The 15,380-nt window shown below is 48.3% G+C and overlaps 1 protein-coding gene across 1 annotated transcript; it reads left to right on the top strand.

Moving 5' to 3' along the window:
- The first annotated feature begins 7,477 nt into the window (after positions 1 to 7,477).
- Positions 7,478 to 9,658, top strand: LOC149331209 (uncharacterized). The gene has a single exon (XM_089555426.1). It carries the CDS (start codon positions 7,489 to 7,491, stop codon positions 9,595 to 9,597), a length of 2,109 nt encoding a protein of 702 aa, XP_089411552.1. The 5' UTR covers positions 7,478 to 7,488; the 3' UTR covers positions 9,598 to 9,658.
- Positions 9,659 to 15,380: the final 5,722 nt, after the last annotated feature.

Genomic DNA, 15,380 nt, shown 5'->3' with positions numbered 1-15,380 from the left:
GAGACGGGGACAAGGAGCGTCACGTGGGAAACCCCGGAGGCCGATTTCACGGTATGGGCAACGGCGATACAGGTGGCCGGCTTCCCCGCAATGGTAACAGAGCGGCTGCTGATCAGAAGTGCGCCAAACAGCCGCCTTCCGGGCCGGTGGACGCATGGCAGGTCCTCGCTGAGGCCGCTGGTAGAATGACGGTGGCGGAGCGGTTGGCGGCGGCGGGTGGTACGGCAAGCGTTGCACAGGTGGCAACTCGGAACGGAGAGCCGCGGCGTAGCTCATGGGGCGTGGCTCCGGTATGACTGGGGGAGGCGGTGAAAATGCTTGACGAATCTCGTCGCGCACAACCTCGGTAAGAGCCGCAGCCGTCGGGTCAGACGAGGCAAGGGTCAGTTTCTGCAGCTCTTCACGGACCACAGCGCGTATGAGCTCACGCAGCGACGCATTGTCGCTGGACACGCTCAAAGAAGCCGCACTGGCGCTTGGCTCACCGCACAAGGAGTCATTTCGGCGGCAGCGTTGATGCAAGGCCCGCTCAATGGCGGTCGCCTCTTTGATGAAGTCGGCTACCGTCTGCGGGGGATTCCGGACCAAACCAGCGAAGAGTTGGTCCTTCACACCTTGCATCAGGTGGCGGAGCTTCGCGGATTCCGCCATATCTGGGTCAGCGCGCCGACAAAGACGGGTCACGTCCTCGGCGAACATGGCAACTGTCTCATTAGGCTTTTGGACGCGAGCGTCCAGGAGGCGCCGCGCACGATCCCGGCGGTCCGTGCTAGCAAAGGTGTCCCGGACCTGCTGGCGGAAGGTATCCCAGCTTTGGAGATCGGCCTCCCTGTTCTCGAACCAAATCTTGGCTCCGTCTTCGAGGGCGAAATACACGTTCCGCAGCTTCTGCGCAGGGCTCCATTGGTTGAAATCGGCAACCCGCTCAAACTGGTCAAGCCAGTCTTCAACGTCTTCGAAAGTGACGCCATGGAAGCTGGCTGGCACGCGGGGTTGCTGGAGCGTCAAGTGTGAAGCGCTAGCCTGAGCCATGGTGGAATGCTCACCAGGTCGATGAGTGCGTGCCTCTTTTGGGAGGAGACCAAACTCTGGGACCAGTCCCAGGAGGCGGCGGCTGCTGCGGTGAACGGGCGTGCAGACAAGGGGTAGCTGGTCGGGACTCGATGAGCGGCTGTCTGAAGAGGTGTTGGACATGGGACGTCGAGCCCGCAACCTCCACCAGTGTCACGTAGCAGTTGGTACAGGTAGCGCCGCGTCCAGACGGCAGAGGAACGCCAACACCGAGATGATGCCAGCGCACACCGAGACGGCCAGGATGGAACGTCGAGCTTCGTCTTCTTCAGCCGCGAACCGCGTGGCGCACGAGCTGCGTTCCGAACAGCCGCCGAGCGGCTATTGTTGTAGATGCGGCAATATTATAAGTATGGAGTGTCGCTATCGCCCCCACACGACGATATTGATCTTCATCAGCGCCGGAGGATCAAGGCGGTTGAGCGTGCAGCAGGGCATATGTACGTGCGCACGAAATATACTCGGATACAGAATCTCCATTCTCGATCGTCTCGTAACAGGCACAGAAAGAGCTGTCGCCTGATTCCAAACCATTGTGAGGTACATGGTAAATGTAACACTGAGCGTCAGGAACTAGACAGAGCGGATAAACGCAGTGACCGGCAGGATGATGAACGCAGCTGTTCGCCAGGGTACAAGAAATGATGGCGCGGAGTGAGAACTTAAAAGAATGAAACCAGAGTTATTTCTTTCTTCGGCAGGAGACACACCAGGACAATGGCTCCATCGAGGTTGGAAAAAAAAGCCAGTGCGCTATATGGTTTCAAGCGCATTTTTTTGCTGCTGGAAAATTCGTGTTTTCAAACATTTATCTTTTTTATTTATACAGGATATGGGTAGAAACAGAATCTAAGTTTTTTTTAGGACAGCTCTGTGACGGGATGCGACCAAGAAGACCGACAAACCAATTTCACTGTAGCACGCCGTAAACAGAAACCGTTTTGAATAAAAAGCTCAAAGGACAAGCCAGCAGCAAACAATATGATCCAAGTCGAGCGAGCTAATGGCAGGCTCACCAGAATGTCCGGTGCCTGAACTAAGCGAGCATCGCACCGGTAATTTACCACGTGAATACTTGGTTCTGGTATTTTTGCCACATCTTCTTGCTAAAAGGTAAAAGAAAATAGGTGGCTCTAGACGGAGCTACAAATTGTCTCGAAGCATAGGATGGCATTGAAACCCCCGAAGATGTTCTGAAATCACAAACGAAACATTTGTGCACAATGCGTCCTAAACGGACAAAGGTTTGCAAACTGGAAAATTGCAGCGCAGCAGAACCAACTAGCCAGTCATTATGTTTTAAGCAAAGGTTTGCAAAACGGGCATAACATCTAAAGATGTTTTTCAGCTTCTGTATGAGATGTCTTGTAGTTGCAAATGTCATCAAATGTCATAAGACGGTTGCACTGCCAGTCGTGGGGGCTACAAGCCAGAACCAAGTCTCCGTACATGATCGATGGTGCAGATTGTTTTTCTCGCACGTAAAAAACTGTTCGCACAACCGGTATTCGCTACGCACTTGTTCAAAGAACTGTATATACCTCTGGAGATAATTTAATGTAGTCAGTGCTCTATCCCTATCTAGTCGATAAGGCAGACGTTGGCTATACTCTGCAGCAATGCGGCTAGCTGTGCAAAGCCCCACTATCAGCCTTGGTAAAAAGTTTTACTGCAAATGATGACACACACACCCGCCCAAAAATAAGCTTTGCCACTTAGCGCTCGTATTTATCTGCCGCCTTTGTCGTCGTTAGTGTCTGCACTGAACCTTTTTACAAGATCCGCATGCATCAACCCACCCAGTGAGAAGCTTCATTATTAGTCCTAAATATCCCTCGTAGCATCATCATTTAGGTCTCTCAATTAAGCAGTCTGTATTACTATGGGCTGCAGCTATTAAAGGCTGCAGCTTTGCAACACAGAGTACATATTTTGCTTATTCTTGTGCGGAGAACCGGACTACAGATCTGCTTAACGTTGAAAATAGAAACGTAAAATCAAAAGGGAGGGTAGGAATTATCTCGAACCAGAAAAAAACAAAATACAATCACCCCATCCTGTTTAGTAGTATAAACTATAATGAATTCATTCGATGCCTTTATTTACAGGCTCAGATTTTCAATGCACAAAAGGAACGAAGCCCCGATTAAGCAGGAAAAAAAACTATCCTGAACAACGATTCCTATGGGAATAACCATCACTAAAATTACGAGATGTTATCCTTAGAATGCATTGCGTGTTCGTTGCACCTTTGCTGAGTACTGTGATGTTGCGGCCTATAAACAGCTGCACACAGAAGTGAAGAACTGTCTGCAGTTATAAAAACGACACCAAGCAATCTTGATGCTCGTAGGTCGTCAATATCAAGTGATACCATTAACAATCATAGCTTATTTGTTCTTTAGGTCTGTCTCTTTCGTACCTTCCTCACTCATTTTCTTAACATGTGGGGTGCACCTGAAAGGGCCTCCGTAACACGTACTACGGTTGCTTTGATGCAAATAACTACCTATAAAGACTACAGAGACAATGATAGAGTGTCCCAGAAGCAATTTAAAGCCGTTTTCCGCCGTTCTATGATTACGCTTTCCACCCGATGGCCGCTTTTGCGGCGAAAAGGAAAAGAGGGCTCTTTGTTCAAGCTTCGAAAGTTCAGCCTATGGCTAGGACTGCATTTCTGCATGAGAGTCCTGAGAATGAGAGCTGAGAATGAGAGTCCTGGTGTGGCTACCTCGTTTCCACGTATTGGACGCCTTTCAAGCAAATTCATTGTAGTAATTTGCGGGACGAACAAAAAGTCAGTGGAATTAGAGAGAGAAGAGAATAGTAACTTCAGCGCCATTCATCGAGACGGGCTCAAGTTTGAAATCCATGGGATAGGAATGCGTATCCAGAATTTATTTCATCATTTGACATTTGCACATTTCTGAAGAAAGTCTTAAAAACATCGAGAAAGATTACAAATTCAAGGGAAACTAGAAATTATTCAAGGTTTAGAAGAAAATGAATAACCTTTATCGTTCATTGAAGTGCAATAAGTGCAGGACAATATGGAGGTCACGAGATCGCCTCTTTGAACCTCCGACATATTGCTGCCCGCCCCGTTCCGTATAGGACAGCTTCCTGATGGAACGATTTCCTTGGTCTGCGAATTGCTTACATACAGACAGGGCACCTCATACAAAACCCGTTCGCATAAAAGCCTAAGGATGAACAAACCATCAATGCGCATAATATACAAGGTATAAGGATACTCGTAAATGTTCATTAGTTTGCGTCACGGCGACAGTGTCTTTCTAGCATCGCTAAAACCGTGGCCTCGTTGTCGATAAGCACGAACACTGGCAGGCCTTCATCATCATCATCGTCATCATCATCATCATCAGCCTAACTGCTCCCACTGCAGGGCAAATGCCTCTCCCATGTCTCTCCAATTAACCCGGTCCTTTGCCACTTGCGGCCACCGTATCCCTGCAAACTTCTTAATCTGATCCGCCCACCTAACTTTCTGACGCACCCTGCTACGTTTGCCTTGTCTTGGCATCCACTCCGTTACCCTTAAGGACCACCGGTTATCTTCCCTTCGCATTACGTGCCCTGCCCAAGTCCATTTCTTCCTCTTGATTTCGACAAGGATGTCATTAACCCGCGTTTGTTCCCTCACCCACTCTGCCCGCTTCCGATACCTTAACCTTACACCTATCACCTTTCTTTCCATAGCTCGCTGCGTTGTCCTTAACTTAAGATGGACCCTATTCTTATTCTAGTTATTTCCCTCTTATGATCCGGATCAGTGGTCACTACGTGCCCTTCAAAGGGGACCTTTTTGTGGTTGTGCACGGAAAGAGGAGGCGTTGAGTTTTGCGCAGAGCACGCAGTTCTTGCCTTTTGATCTGCGTGACTTAACCATGTCAGCGGAGTTAGACCGACAGCACATACATGACAGCTAGCGGCAACGAGGGAACAGGATCGCGGGGTCGCGTACGGACACTGGGCGGTTGCTTAGGCCTTCAGATACGAGTTTGGGGGAGAAACGAAATAGCTGACGCGGGAAAGAAAATGCCGAAGCGTAAGGACGGGCGACCATGTGGCGACGACCGTGGCCGGCCACGTAACCTAGGATACCAGGAACAAAGAAAGCGACTGTCCGATTCGCTCCACAAGTCGTCAATGTGCGGAAGCACTAAGGGAGGAGGCAGCGGTGCTGTTCGTGAACCCGCTGCTCTTCGCAGGACTTGCAGTCTGGTTGGAAACAGCTTTCTGCAGCTTCGATGTAGGTCAAAGGGTCTGTAACAGTAATGGATTAACTATACCATGACGCTCATTCGGAGTAGGTCAATGGAGCAACTGTAGGAACTCGATGAGGAGCAGGAAGAGAAGGGATTTCAGCCACCGCGTTGGATCAGTGGTTATGGAGCGCGGCTGCTGACCCGAAAGACGCGGGTTCGATCCCGGGCGCGGCGGTCGAATTTGCATGGAGGTGAAATTCTAGAGGCCTGTGTACTGTGTGATGTCGGTGCACGCTAAAGAACCCCAAGTGGTCAAATTTTCCGGAGACCTTCCTTACAGCGTCCCTCATAGCCTTAGTCGCTTTGGGACGTTAAACTCCCATACATAAACAAAAAGGAAGGGATTCAGTGACTTGGTCTCGGTTGACCTTCTGCAGCATTGGCGCCAGGGCAGCTACGTAAGCTAAGTACACCTCAGAGAGCTGAGACTCAACTTGCTGCCAAAAATAATGCTTGGCCTGGCACAATAACATTGCTGACTTTTAAGTCAGACATAAGCGCAAATAAAAGGCTTCAGCTGGAAAACCTGGGAACGCGTGAAAATGTGTCTTAGGCAAAATTCGCTCCTCCTCTTCCATTTATCGCTGGCACTAACGAGTCTTGTTGGATTTATGGAGAACAGCATCTGCAAGCCCACGTGTATGCACTTCAGGACATGGTTGATCGTTATACCAGCATCAAGCGCTTGGAGAGGTCTGCAGCATTTCGCTCTACTGGGCGAATTTCTCATCTAGCAGCTGTTCCTGGCTGCGCGAGCGTTGCTCCAGGCATCTTCTGCGCGGCTGGCTGCGTGAAATGTCTTATAGCAACACTAACCATGGTCAGTGACCAGTGACAGGCACGGACATTAAGAATTCATCCGGCTTCATCGACAAGGTGAAAGCGGTCGCCCTAGAAGACACACACGAGATCGTTTCTTTTGATGTCTGCACGCTATTTACAAGCGTACCTATTGATGTCGCAGTTGAGACATTTAAACAACGTGTCGAGAATGACACTTCGTGGCAAGAGTCTGACGCCGTTTGAAGCAGCGCAACTTTGCCAACTCTTGCATTTCTCTCTTGCCAACACATATTTTACGTACAGCGGCAACTTCTACTAACAAACCTTTGGCACAGCAATGGGGGCAGCCATCTCAGTAACAGCGGCTAATATCGCTATGGAAGCCATCGAAAGCAAAGCTTTGGCCGTCCTCGAACCGCGACCAGAAGACCTATACGGACGACCATTCAAGGTTGTGAGCGATCACCATGCTCTGTGCTGGTTGGCCAATTTGAAAGATCCCTCCGGCCGCCTTGCTCGTTGGAGCCTGCGTCTTCAAGAATTCCACATAAGTATAGTCTACAAATCTGGCCGCAAGCATTCCGATGCAGACTGCCTATCGCGAGCCCCCGTAGACGCAGCACTGGAAGAGGAAGACGACGACGCTTTCTTAGGACCGGTAAGCGCCAGCAGTTTCGCGCAGCAGCAGCGCTCGGATCCTGAGTTGCAAAGCCTAGTTGATTATTTGAAAGGCAAGACAGCATCGCCTCCCCGGGGTTTCAAGCGCCAACTGTCGTCCTTCGTCCTTCACAATAATGTCCTTCTGAAGAAGAACTTCGCGCCCAACAGGACAGTGCATCTTCTTGTCGTGCCCAAAAATCTCAGGCAAGAAATTATGCTGGCATGTCATGATGAGCCGACTGCAGGGCATCTCGGGATTGCTCGCACGTTGCACCGCATCCAGGAGAAGTACTATTGGCCGCGGCTAGCTACCGACGTTTCCCATGACGTAAAAACGTGCCGTGAGTGTCAGCGAAGCAAAAGGCCTCCGACTAGACCAGCCGGACTCCTGAACCCCATACCACCGCCAACTAAGCACTTTCAGCAAATCAGGATGGACCTCCTCGGCCCCTTTCCGACTTCATCATCAGGTAACAAGTGGATCATCGTGACCACCGACTACATGACCCGATACGCCGAAGCAAAAGCGTTGCCTGATGGTACCGCAACAGAAGTCGCAAAATTTTTTGTCGAAGAAATTTTCCTACGACACGGCGCCCCCGAAGTGCTTATCACAGACAGAGGGACGGCATTTGGCGTTGGCTCATCTTGGCGTTGCCGCCGTGGGCGCGGCGGCAACGCCAAGATGAGCGTCACCAACCCGTTCGCATTTTTTGTACAGGTTTTTCTTGGATTGCTGCTGCTACCAGAGGCGCCGCCATCGGCATGTCAAGCGTCAGTGACCATTCTTCGGACTACTGGAGGCGATGAAGGGATCCCAGCGTTTCGACCCGCCACTTTTCACCAGCGCGACTATCATATCTCGTATGGCACCACGCGGCTATCAACGGAAACCACAAACGCATCGACACGGACATCAGGACCATCCAGTATAAAATGCGGCTTCGCCGGATCCTTCGGCAGTGGGCGCGGCGGCAACGCCAAGATGAGCGTCACCAACCCGTTCGCATTTTTTGTACAGGTTTTTCTTGGATTGCTGCTGCTACCAGAGGCGCCGCCATCGGCATGTCAAGCGTCAGTGACCATTCTTCGGACTACTGGAGGCGATGAAGGGATCCCAGCGTTTCGACCCGCCACTTTTCACCAGCGCGACTATCATATCTCGTATGGCACCACGCGGCTATCAACGGAAACCACAAACGCATCGACACGGACATCAGGACCATCCAGTATAAAATGCGGCTTCGCCGGATCCTTCGGCAGTGGGCGCGGCGGCAACGCCAAGATGAGCGTCACCAACCCGTTCGCATTTTTTGTACAGGTTTTTCTTGGATTGCTGCTGCTACCAGAGGCGCCGCCATCGGCATGTCAAGCGTCAGTGACCATTCTTCGGACTACTGGAGGCGATGAAGGGATCCCAGCGTTTCGACCCGCCACTTTTCACCAGCGCGACTATCATATCTCGTATGGCACCACGCGGCTATCAACGGAAACCACAAACGCATCGACACGGACATCAGGACCATCCAGTATAAAATGCGGCTTCGCCGGATCCTTCGGCAGTGGGCGCGGCGGCAACGCCAAGATGAGCGTCACCAACCCGTTCGCATTTTTTGTACAGGTTTTTCTTGGATTGCTGCTGCTACCAGAGGCGCCGCCATCGGCATGTCAAGCGTCAGTGACCATTCTTCGGACTACTGGAGGCGATGAAGGGATCCCAGCGTTTCGACCCGCCACTTTTCACCAGCGCGACTATCATATCTCGTATGGCACCACGCGGCTATCAACGGAAACCACAAACGCATCGACACGGACATCAGGACCATCCAGTATAAAATGCGGCTTCGCCGGATCCTTCGGCAGTGGGCGCGGCGGCAACGCCAAGATGAGCGTCACCAACCCGTTCGTATTTTTTGTACAGGTGAGCAAACGTTACGGGAAATCATTTAGAAGTAACAACGTCTGCTTGCTGTTGCTGCCGTGCCCACAGCCGCTTTGTGAATTGCTCTTGAATGTGATTGTGTCGCTCCGATATCTGCTTTTGCTTAGCGGTGATATCGAAGAAAATCCCGGCCCTATTGACCAAACGATTGCTGAACAGCTGAAGATAATTGCTGAAGATATTCAGGAAATTAAGAAAGGTAAAGCTGTAACCAACCAGAAGCTTATTGCAATAGAAAAGAAGCTTGAAAAAATTAGTGGGCTTGAAAAGCAAGTCACGGAGTGCGCCAGGAAAGTTACGGAATTAGAACATAACCTTGCTGCCATGACCAGCAAAATCGATGAGCTTGAGAACAGAAGCCGTCGCTCTAATATAATCATTTATGGTGTTAAGGAGCAGGAGGATGAAACTACAGACACTTTGCATGAAACTGTCACGAAAACGGTCTTTGAGGATATACTTGGAATTACAAAGACAGACATTGAAAGAATTCATCGTCTGGGCAGACCAAGTAAAGACAACGAAACTAGATCTAGGCCTATAATCATGAAGTTTCTTGACTACCGAGACAAACTTAGCATTCTTAAACAATGTTCTAAACTAAAAGATTCCGGTTTCTCCATTGGAGAAGATTTTTCGCTTGCTGTAAGGAATGTTAGGAAAAAATTATGGGACCGCACTAAAGAACACCGTGATAGAAAAGAAAAGGTATCTCTGGTATATGACAAAGTGAAAATAAATGGTCAGCTCTTCACGTGGGATAGTGAGAGCAGTGACATTGTTCCAGTTGAGCCAAAAAACGAAGATCAAAGCAACACCGGAAAGCGAATCACCAGGAGCAAACGTCAATAACTGTACTCAACTTAAATGCACGCAGTATTACAAATAAAACACATGAACTTGAAGCTATTGTGCTGGCTTTTAAACCCGATGTTGTCGCAGTTACAGAGACATGGTTGCACAAAAACATTTCAGACCGTGAAATTGTGCCGCCGGGCTACACAATTGTAAGAAAAGACAGAGAATCAAAAGGAGGGGGCGTCGCTCTGCTTATGAAAGGTGACATAAAATATTCAGTCATGCCGGACGTTCCAACAGTTGAAGCAGTTTGGTGTAAGATTTATCTGACAAATGGTATCGCACACGTTGGCGTTGTTTATCGGCCACCAAACGCAGAAAACTCGTACCTAGATCCCTTGTTTGATTACATGTTAAAGCATATGTCTGGCAGCAGGATACTAATGGCAGGAGATTTTAACTTTCCAGAAATTGACTGGAGCTCTCTGGGTTCAGGAACTGTGGCAAGCTCCATAATGCTTGATTTTTTATTCACATTTAACCTAAGTCAGCTTGTTTCCACGCCCACTCGCATCCAGGGAGCGTCCAGAACAATTCTCGACCTAATATTTGTTACAGACCACTTCCTCCGCGGTACAATTAACATTCATACACATGAAGGCCTTTCTGACCATGAACTGGTGGTGTGCACCTTGCCCTTACCGAATGTCATTCGCTCTCATCGTCCATTTAAAAGTGTACACGTATTTAATAGAGCAGATGACGCAGCCATACTTACATACCTTGCTCACGAATTTCCAGACTTCTATGATCTCTGCACCAATGAACAAACCAGCATAGACGAGGCCTGGCTTCAATTCAAAGCTCATATTGGGCATTGCATTGACAGTTTTGTACCCTCAACAAAAAAGGTCATCCGTAAGCAAAATCCTTGGATCACGCGTGATATAATACATACGAAGCGCAAAATAAAACGGCTACGCAAATCTAACAAGTTACGAGCTGTCCCAGCCTACCAATTGCGGATCCAGGAATTAACAAAGTCACTTAAGAGTAAAATTAAATGCTCGAAAGAACGTTTCTGCAGTAGCACATTAAACAATTTTATCAAAACAGCCCCGTATAAGTTTTGACATTATATAAATCAACGTCCAAACCCTCATCCACCGGTATCTCTCCAGGAAGGCAGAGAAAAGGCAAATTCATTCAACCGGTACTTTCAGTCAATTTTTACGCCAGACGACAACCAGCTTCCTGAATGCAGGCCCAGCACTACCGCCCACGTCAAACTGCCAGGCGTTCCTATTATATCTGAGAGCGGACTGTTATCGCTTCTGCTGAATCTAGACGAGAAGAAAAGCAACGGACCGGACGGAATCCCAAATGCTTTTCTGAGACGGTATGCGGAACCAGTCAGTAAATTTCTTTCTCTTGTATAATCAAAATCACTCCGGGAAGGCCGTTTACCATCAGAATGGAAAATAGCTAAAGTAGTCCCCGTGCACAAGTCAGGCAACTCATCTTCACCGACTAATTATCGTCCCATTTCACTGACCTGCACGTGCTGTAAATTACTGGAGCATATAATACTTAGATACATGACTCAGTTTGTAGAAGAACACAATCTACTTAATTCAAACCAGCATGTGTTTAGATCCGGCCTATCTACCGTTACCCAGCTAATTGAAACCCTTCATGACTTCGCATTAGGCATTAACGACCAGTCACAAATTGATGCTATTTTTTTAGATTTATCAAAAGCCTTTGATCGGGTGTCCCACGTGAAATTGTTATTTAAACTAGAGAACTTATTTGGAGACGGCCCGATTCTTCGCTGGATTAGTGACTATCTTGCAGATCGCTACCAGTTTGTACAGCTTGGTGAATGCGTTTCAGACACGGTTCCTGTTCTATCCGGCGTCCCACAGGGCTCAGTACTTGCTCCGCTTTTATTCCTACTCTATATTAACGACGTAGCCAGGGATATAAATGTCAAAGTTCGCCTATTCGCAGATGATTGCGTGATTTATCAAGAGATTAAAAATTCCAATGACCAAGTAAACCTTAACAACGCCCTGAATCGTGTCTCGCAATGGTGCAATAAATGGCAGATGATTATGAATCCAGACAAAACAGTTTCCATGACAATTAGCAAGAAAAAGACACCGTTAAATTTTGAATATCGCCTCAACAACGTCCCACTAATTAAAGTGCAGGAGTATCGGTACTTGGGCGTATCAATAACATCAGATCTTAACTGGTCAACGCACGTTCGAAACGTCACAAAAAAAGCTACGAACAAACTGTTTTTTCTCAAACGTATGCTGCGTCATTCTGCTCCCTGCACTAAGCAACTCGCATATGTCACCCTTATTCGTCCAGTTCTTGAATACGCCAACATAGCTTGGTTTCCGTACGTGAAAAACGATGTAACCATGTTAGAAAGCGTGCAGCGCAAGGCTGTTCGTTTCATATTCAACAGGTACCGCCGCACCGATTCCTCAACTGAACTACTACATCTCGCAGGCCTTCCGACGCTGACTAACCGAGCCAAGGTACACCGCTTGAAGTTCCTATTTGAACTGCTTAACAATTCCTTTAAGATTGATCCCTTAGCCTCTGTTAGTATCAACCGTTCTAGAAACACTCGCCACAAACACGCTCTCACAATTCAGGAATTCTCGTGTAAAAACAACGCCTTTCACTACTCCTTTTTTCCTCTCGCAGTGCGCGAGTGGAACAAACTTGATCCAATAATTGCACAACAAAGCTCGCCTGAAAAGTTTACCCAGCTTGTAGAAGAAGCGCTATTGTGGCCAAACGCAGAGTAAAACTATTGTATGATATCTGTGTTATTATTACATTGATCATTTTGCTTTCATTGTTTGGTGCTGCATTACTTGCATGTATTTTATGATCCTAATTTTTACAAATTGTGTACTTACCATTGTTATTTATGTATTTTGAAACACAGTAAGTTTTCTGTGTTGCCTCTTGAATTCCTTGTACATATACTTTGACACGTCCTGTATTAATGTAACCAGTCGATTGTGCCGCTCTCTCTGGTATAATTCTTTGTTAATAATACTGTAAAATTGTTTTTCTGTACCCACCCCTGTTACAATCCCTCTGGGGATTGACAGTATGTTTAAATAAATAAATAAATAAAAATTTACAGCGGAGCTGACGCAAGCCATTTTAATGTACAGCCAGACAAGCCATCGGAGGACAACTGCCTATCATCCGCAAACCAACGGACTCGCAGAGCGTCTGAACAAGACCATCGCAGACATGCTCTCCATGTACATCGACGCCGAACACAAGACGTGGGACTCTATTCTGCCCTACGTGATCTTCGCCTATAATACTGCCGCCCAGGAGACAACCAGGTTTACTCCATTCTAGCTGGTATACGGCAGGAAGCCCACGACAACACTCGACGCAATGCTCCCGCACGTTTCCGACGAAGACAACCTCGACGTCGCCGCCTACCTTCATCGCGCCGAGGAAGCCCGAAGACTTGCGCGGCTTCGCATTCAAGACCAGCAGCACACCGACGCCCGACGCTACAATCTGCGCCGACGAGACACGCATTACAAGCCAGGTGATCGGGTTTGGATATGGACGCCAGTTCGCCGCCGTGGATTGAGCGAAAAGTTGCTGCGACGCTACTTTGGCCCGTACAGGGTTCTCCGTCGCATCGTTGACCTCGACTATGAAGTCATCCCCGACGGCACGACAGCATCTCAGCGACGCCGCCCACGCCCGGAAGTCGTACATGTCGTACGCCTGAAGCCATATTATGAACGCTAAAGGACTCGAAGTTTCATTCTCCGTGTTTATTTTCATTTTAAAGCATCGAGACGATGCTTCTTTGGAAGGGGGGTAATGCCACGTATCATTGTAGTGTTCGTTCGTTCGCGCAAGGCCGCAGAAAAGGAGTGTTATCATTTTTGTTCGTGACGCGAGAAGCGACCGGACTTATCTCGATTGTTCACAGCCATGAACAGCTGCATCTACGTGTTTCCAGACTACTCTAGATGATCTCGACCTGTTATCTCGAAGTTTCCTTGCCGGCTTTAAATTGAACGATGCCGCGAGCAGCGGGCGTTCGTAGATCGACGATTGACGAGCACGCTTGTTGCTTACGCCGCCACCGAGTGATTCAGTTATTTTGCGGGCGCAAGTCAGCCCAAATAAAGAGCTTCGTTTGCAAGTATTTCTGGTGTCTTCCTGACCGCTGAACTGCCGTCACTACAAAGTGACAATGTCTTCGGTATGTGGACGACTGCTTCCGCGTTATAGGCCGAAAGCACACGCGCACTTCCTTCGGTCACTTCAACGCCATTGAGCCCTCAATCAACTTTACTGTTGAGGAAGAGACCGACGACTACCTTCCGTTCCTCGACACCATGGTAACCTGTACTCTGACTGGTTTTATTTTTCGCGTCTACCAGAAACCGACGCATTATGGAAGATACCTAGATTTCAATTCAGCGCACCCAGTCAGTCATAAGCGGTCAGTGGTTGCATCTCTAATCAACCGTGCCAGGGAAATATGCAGTGAAGACGCAGCCCTAAACCGTGAAATGAATGCAGTGGAAAATGACTTGAAAACAAGCGCCTACCCACTTTCCTTCATTCGGAACACGCAAAAAAGACTTGAAGACGAAAGTGCTAACGTACCGAAACCAAAACGAGCCTCTATCCCGGGTTTATCCGGGATCAGCGAGGCGCTGGCGCTGAAGTTCCGCAAGCACGGCGTCCACATTGCACATGCCCCAACAACAAGATAGCAAAGTGAGCTTGTAAATGGGAAAGACCAGCTCCCTCGTGCCAAGTTCCCGGCGTGGTTTACAAAATTGCACGCGCCGCATGTTCATCACTTTACATAGGCGAAACGAAATATTTCACGAGACGCCCGCAAGAACATCAGTACAATCATGGTACAATGTACGAAAAGGAAAAGTGACAACGAACGCAATCACGGAGCATGCGCAAGAGATTGACCATGAAGTTAACTGTTATGGAGCAGATATAGTGACAACAGAAAAGAATGTATCAGCCCGCCGAAATCTCGAGTCGCTAATCATCCCGGCTATGCCTAACACAATAAATAATAATGATGACACATTGCACCCTGTCTACGCGAAATGTCTTAAGAACGATACTAACCGCTACAAAAAGCCCGGGACGTCCAGCCGGTTGCTCATTTTGAACGAGGGCGCCGTAGCGCTCCCGAAACGTCATTTGTGTTTGGCCATGGTAAGTGACTAGTCAATCCCATCAAACCATGATTACTGAGCTGACGGTATGCCGCCGAACCCTCGACTACATTTATCCCACTCGTTTCCGAGTCCACCTTATTCATCACGTGAGGCAGTTGTGTAAAACACGAGAAGCATAGAAGTGTGCCTTTTATTATAACCTTTGGCTATGAAATTTCAGCCGTCTACTCCCCACTCAATCTCATACAGCATCATTATACTAAAATATTTGAGATCCAAAGTATAAATGCGGGTGAACCTTTGAAAGTTTGTTCATTTCATAGTTAGAACACGTATATAGCCTTCGCCACGCTGCCTGATCGCGCGGCTAGATTCCGTCTACTTGACTACCTTTGATCCTCTTCCGCTAAGCCTTGTTACCCCAGACGCTTTTCTATCCTGAACCCCTTTTAGACAAGTTGTAGCTGATCTGTCCCACGTTCTCCCTTCTACTGCAAACTATAAACCTTCTACACCGACATCCATAATCTATCGAATACTTGTGGCTCCTCTGGAGTATTGGAGGACCCCTTACAGATAGGCATCGACGCATTTGCTTCTGACGTTGTC

Source organism: Amblyomma mixtum, chromosome 8 (assembly GCF_055824585.1).
Source record: "Amblyomma mixtum isolate Tamu chromosome 8, ASM5582458v1, whole genome shotgun sequence".
In the NCBI taxonomy this organism is placed as follows: Eukaryota; Metazoa; Arthropoda; class Arachnida; order Ixodida; family Ixodidae; genus Amblyomma; species Amblyomma mixtum.
Note: the sequence above shows the minus strand (reverse complement) of the source record. Positions and strands in the feature narration are given on the sequence as shown.

Excerpts from the sequence above, each read along its gene's own strand:
- LOC149331209 (XM_089555426.1), top strand. The coding sequence starts at position 7,489 with ATGAGCGTCACCAACCCGTTCGCATTTTTTGTACAGGTTTTTCTTGGA.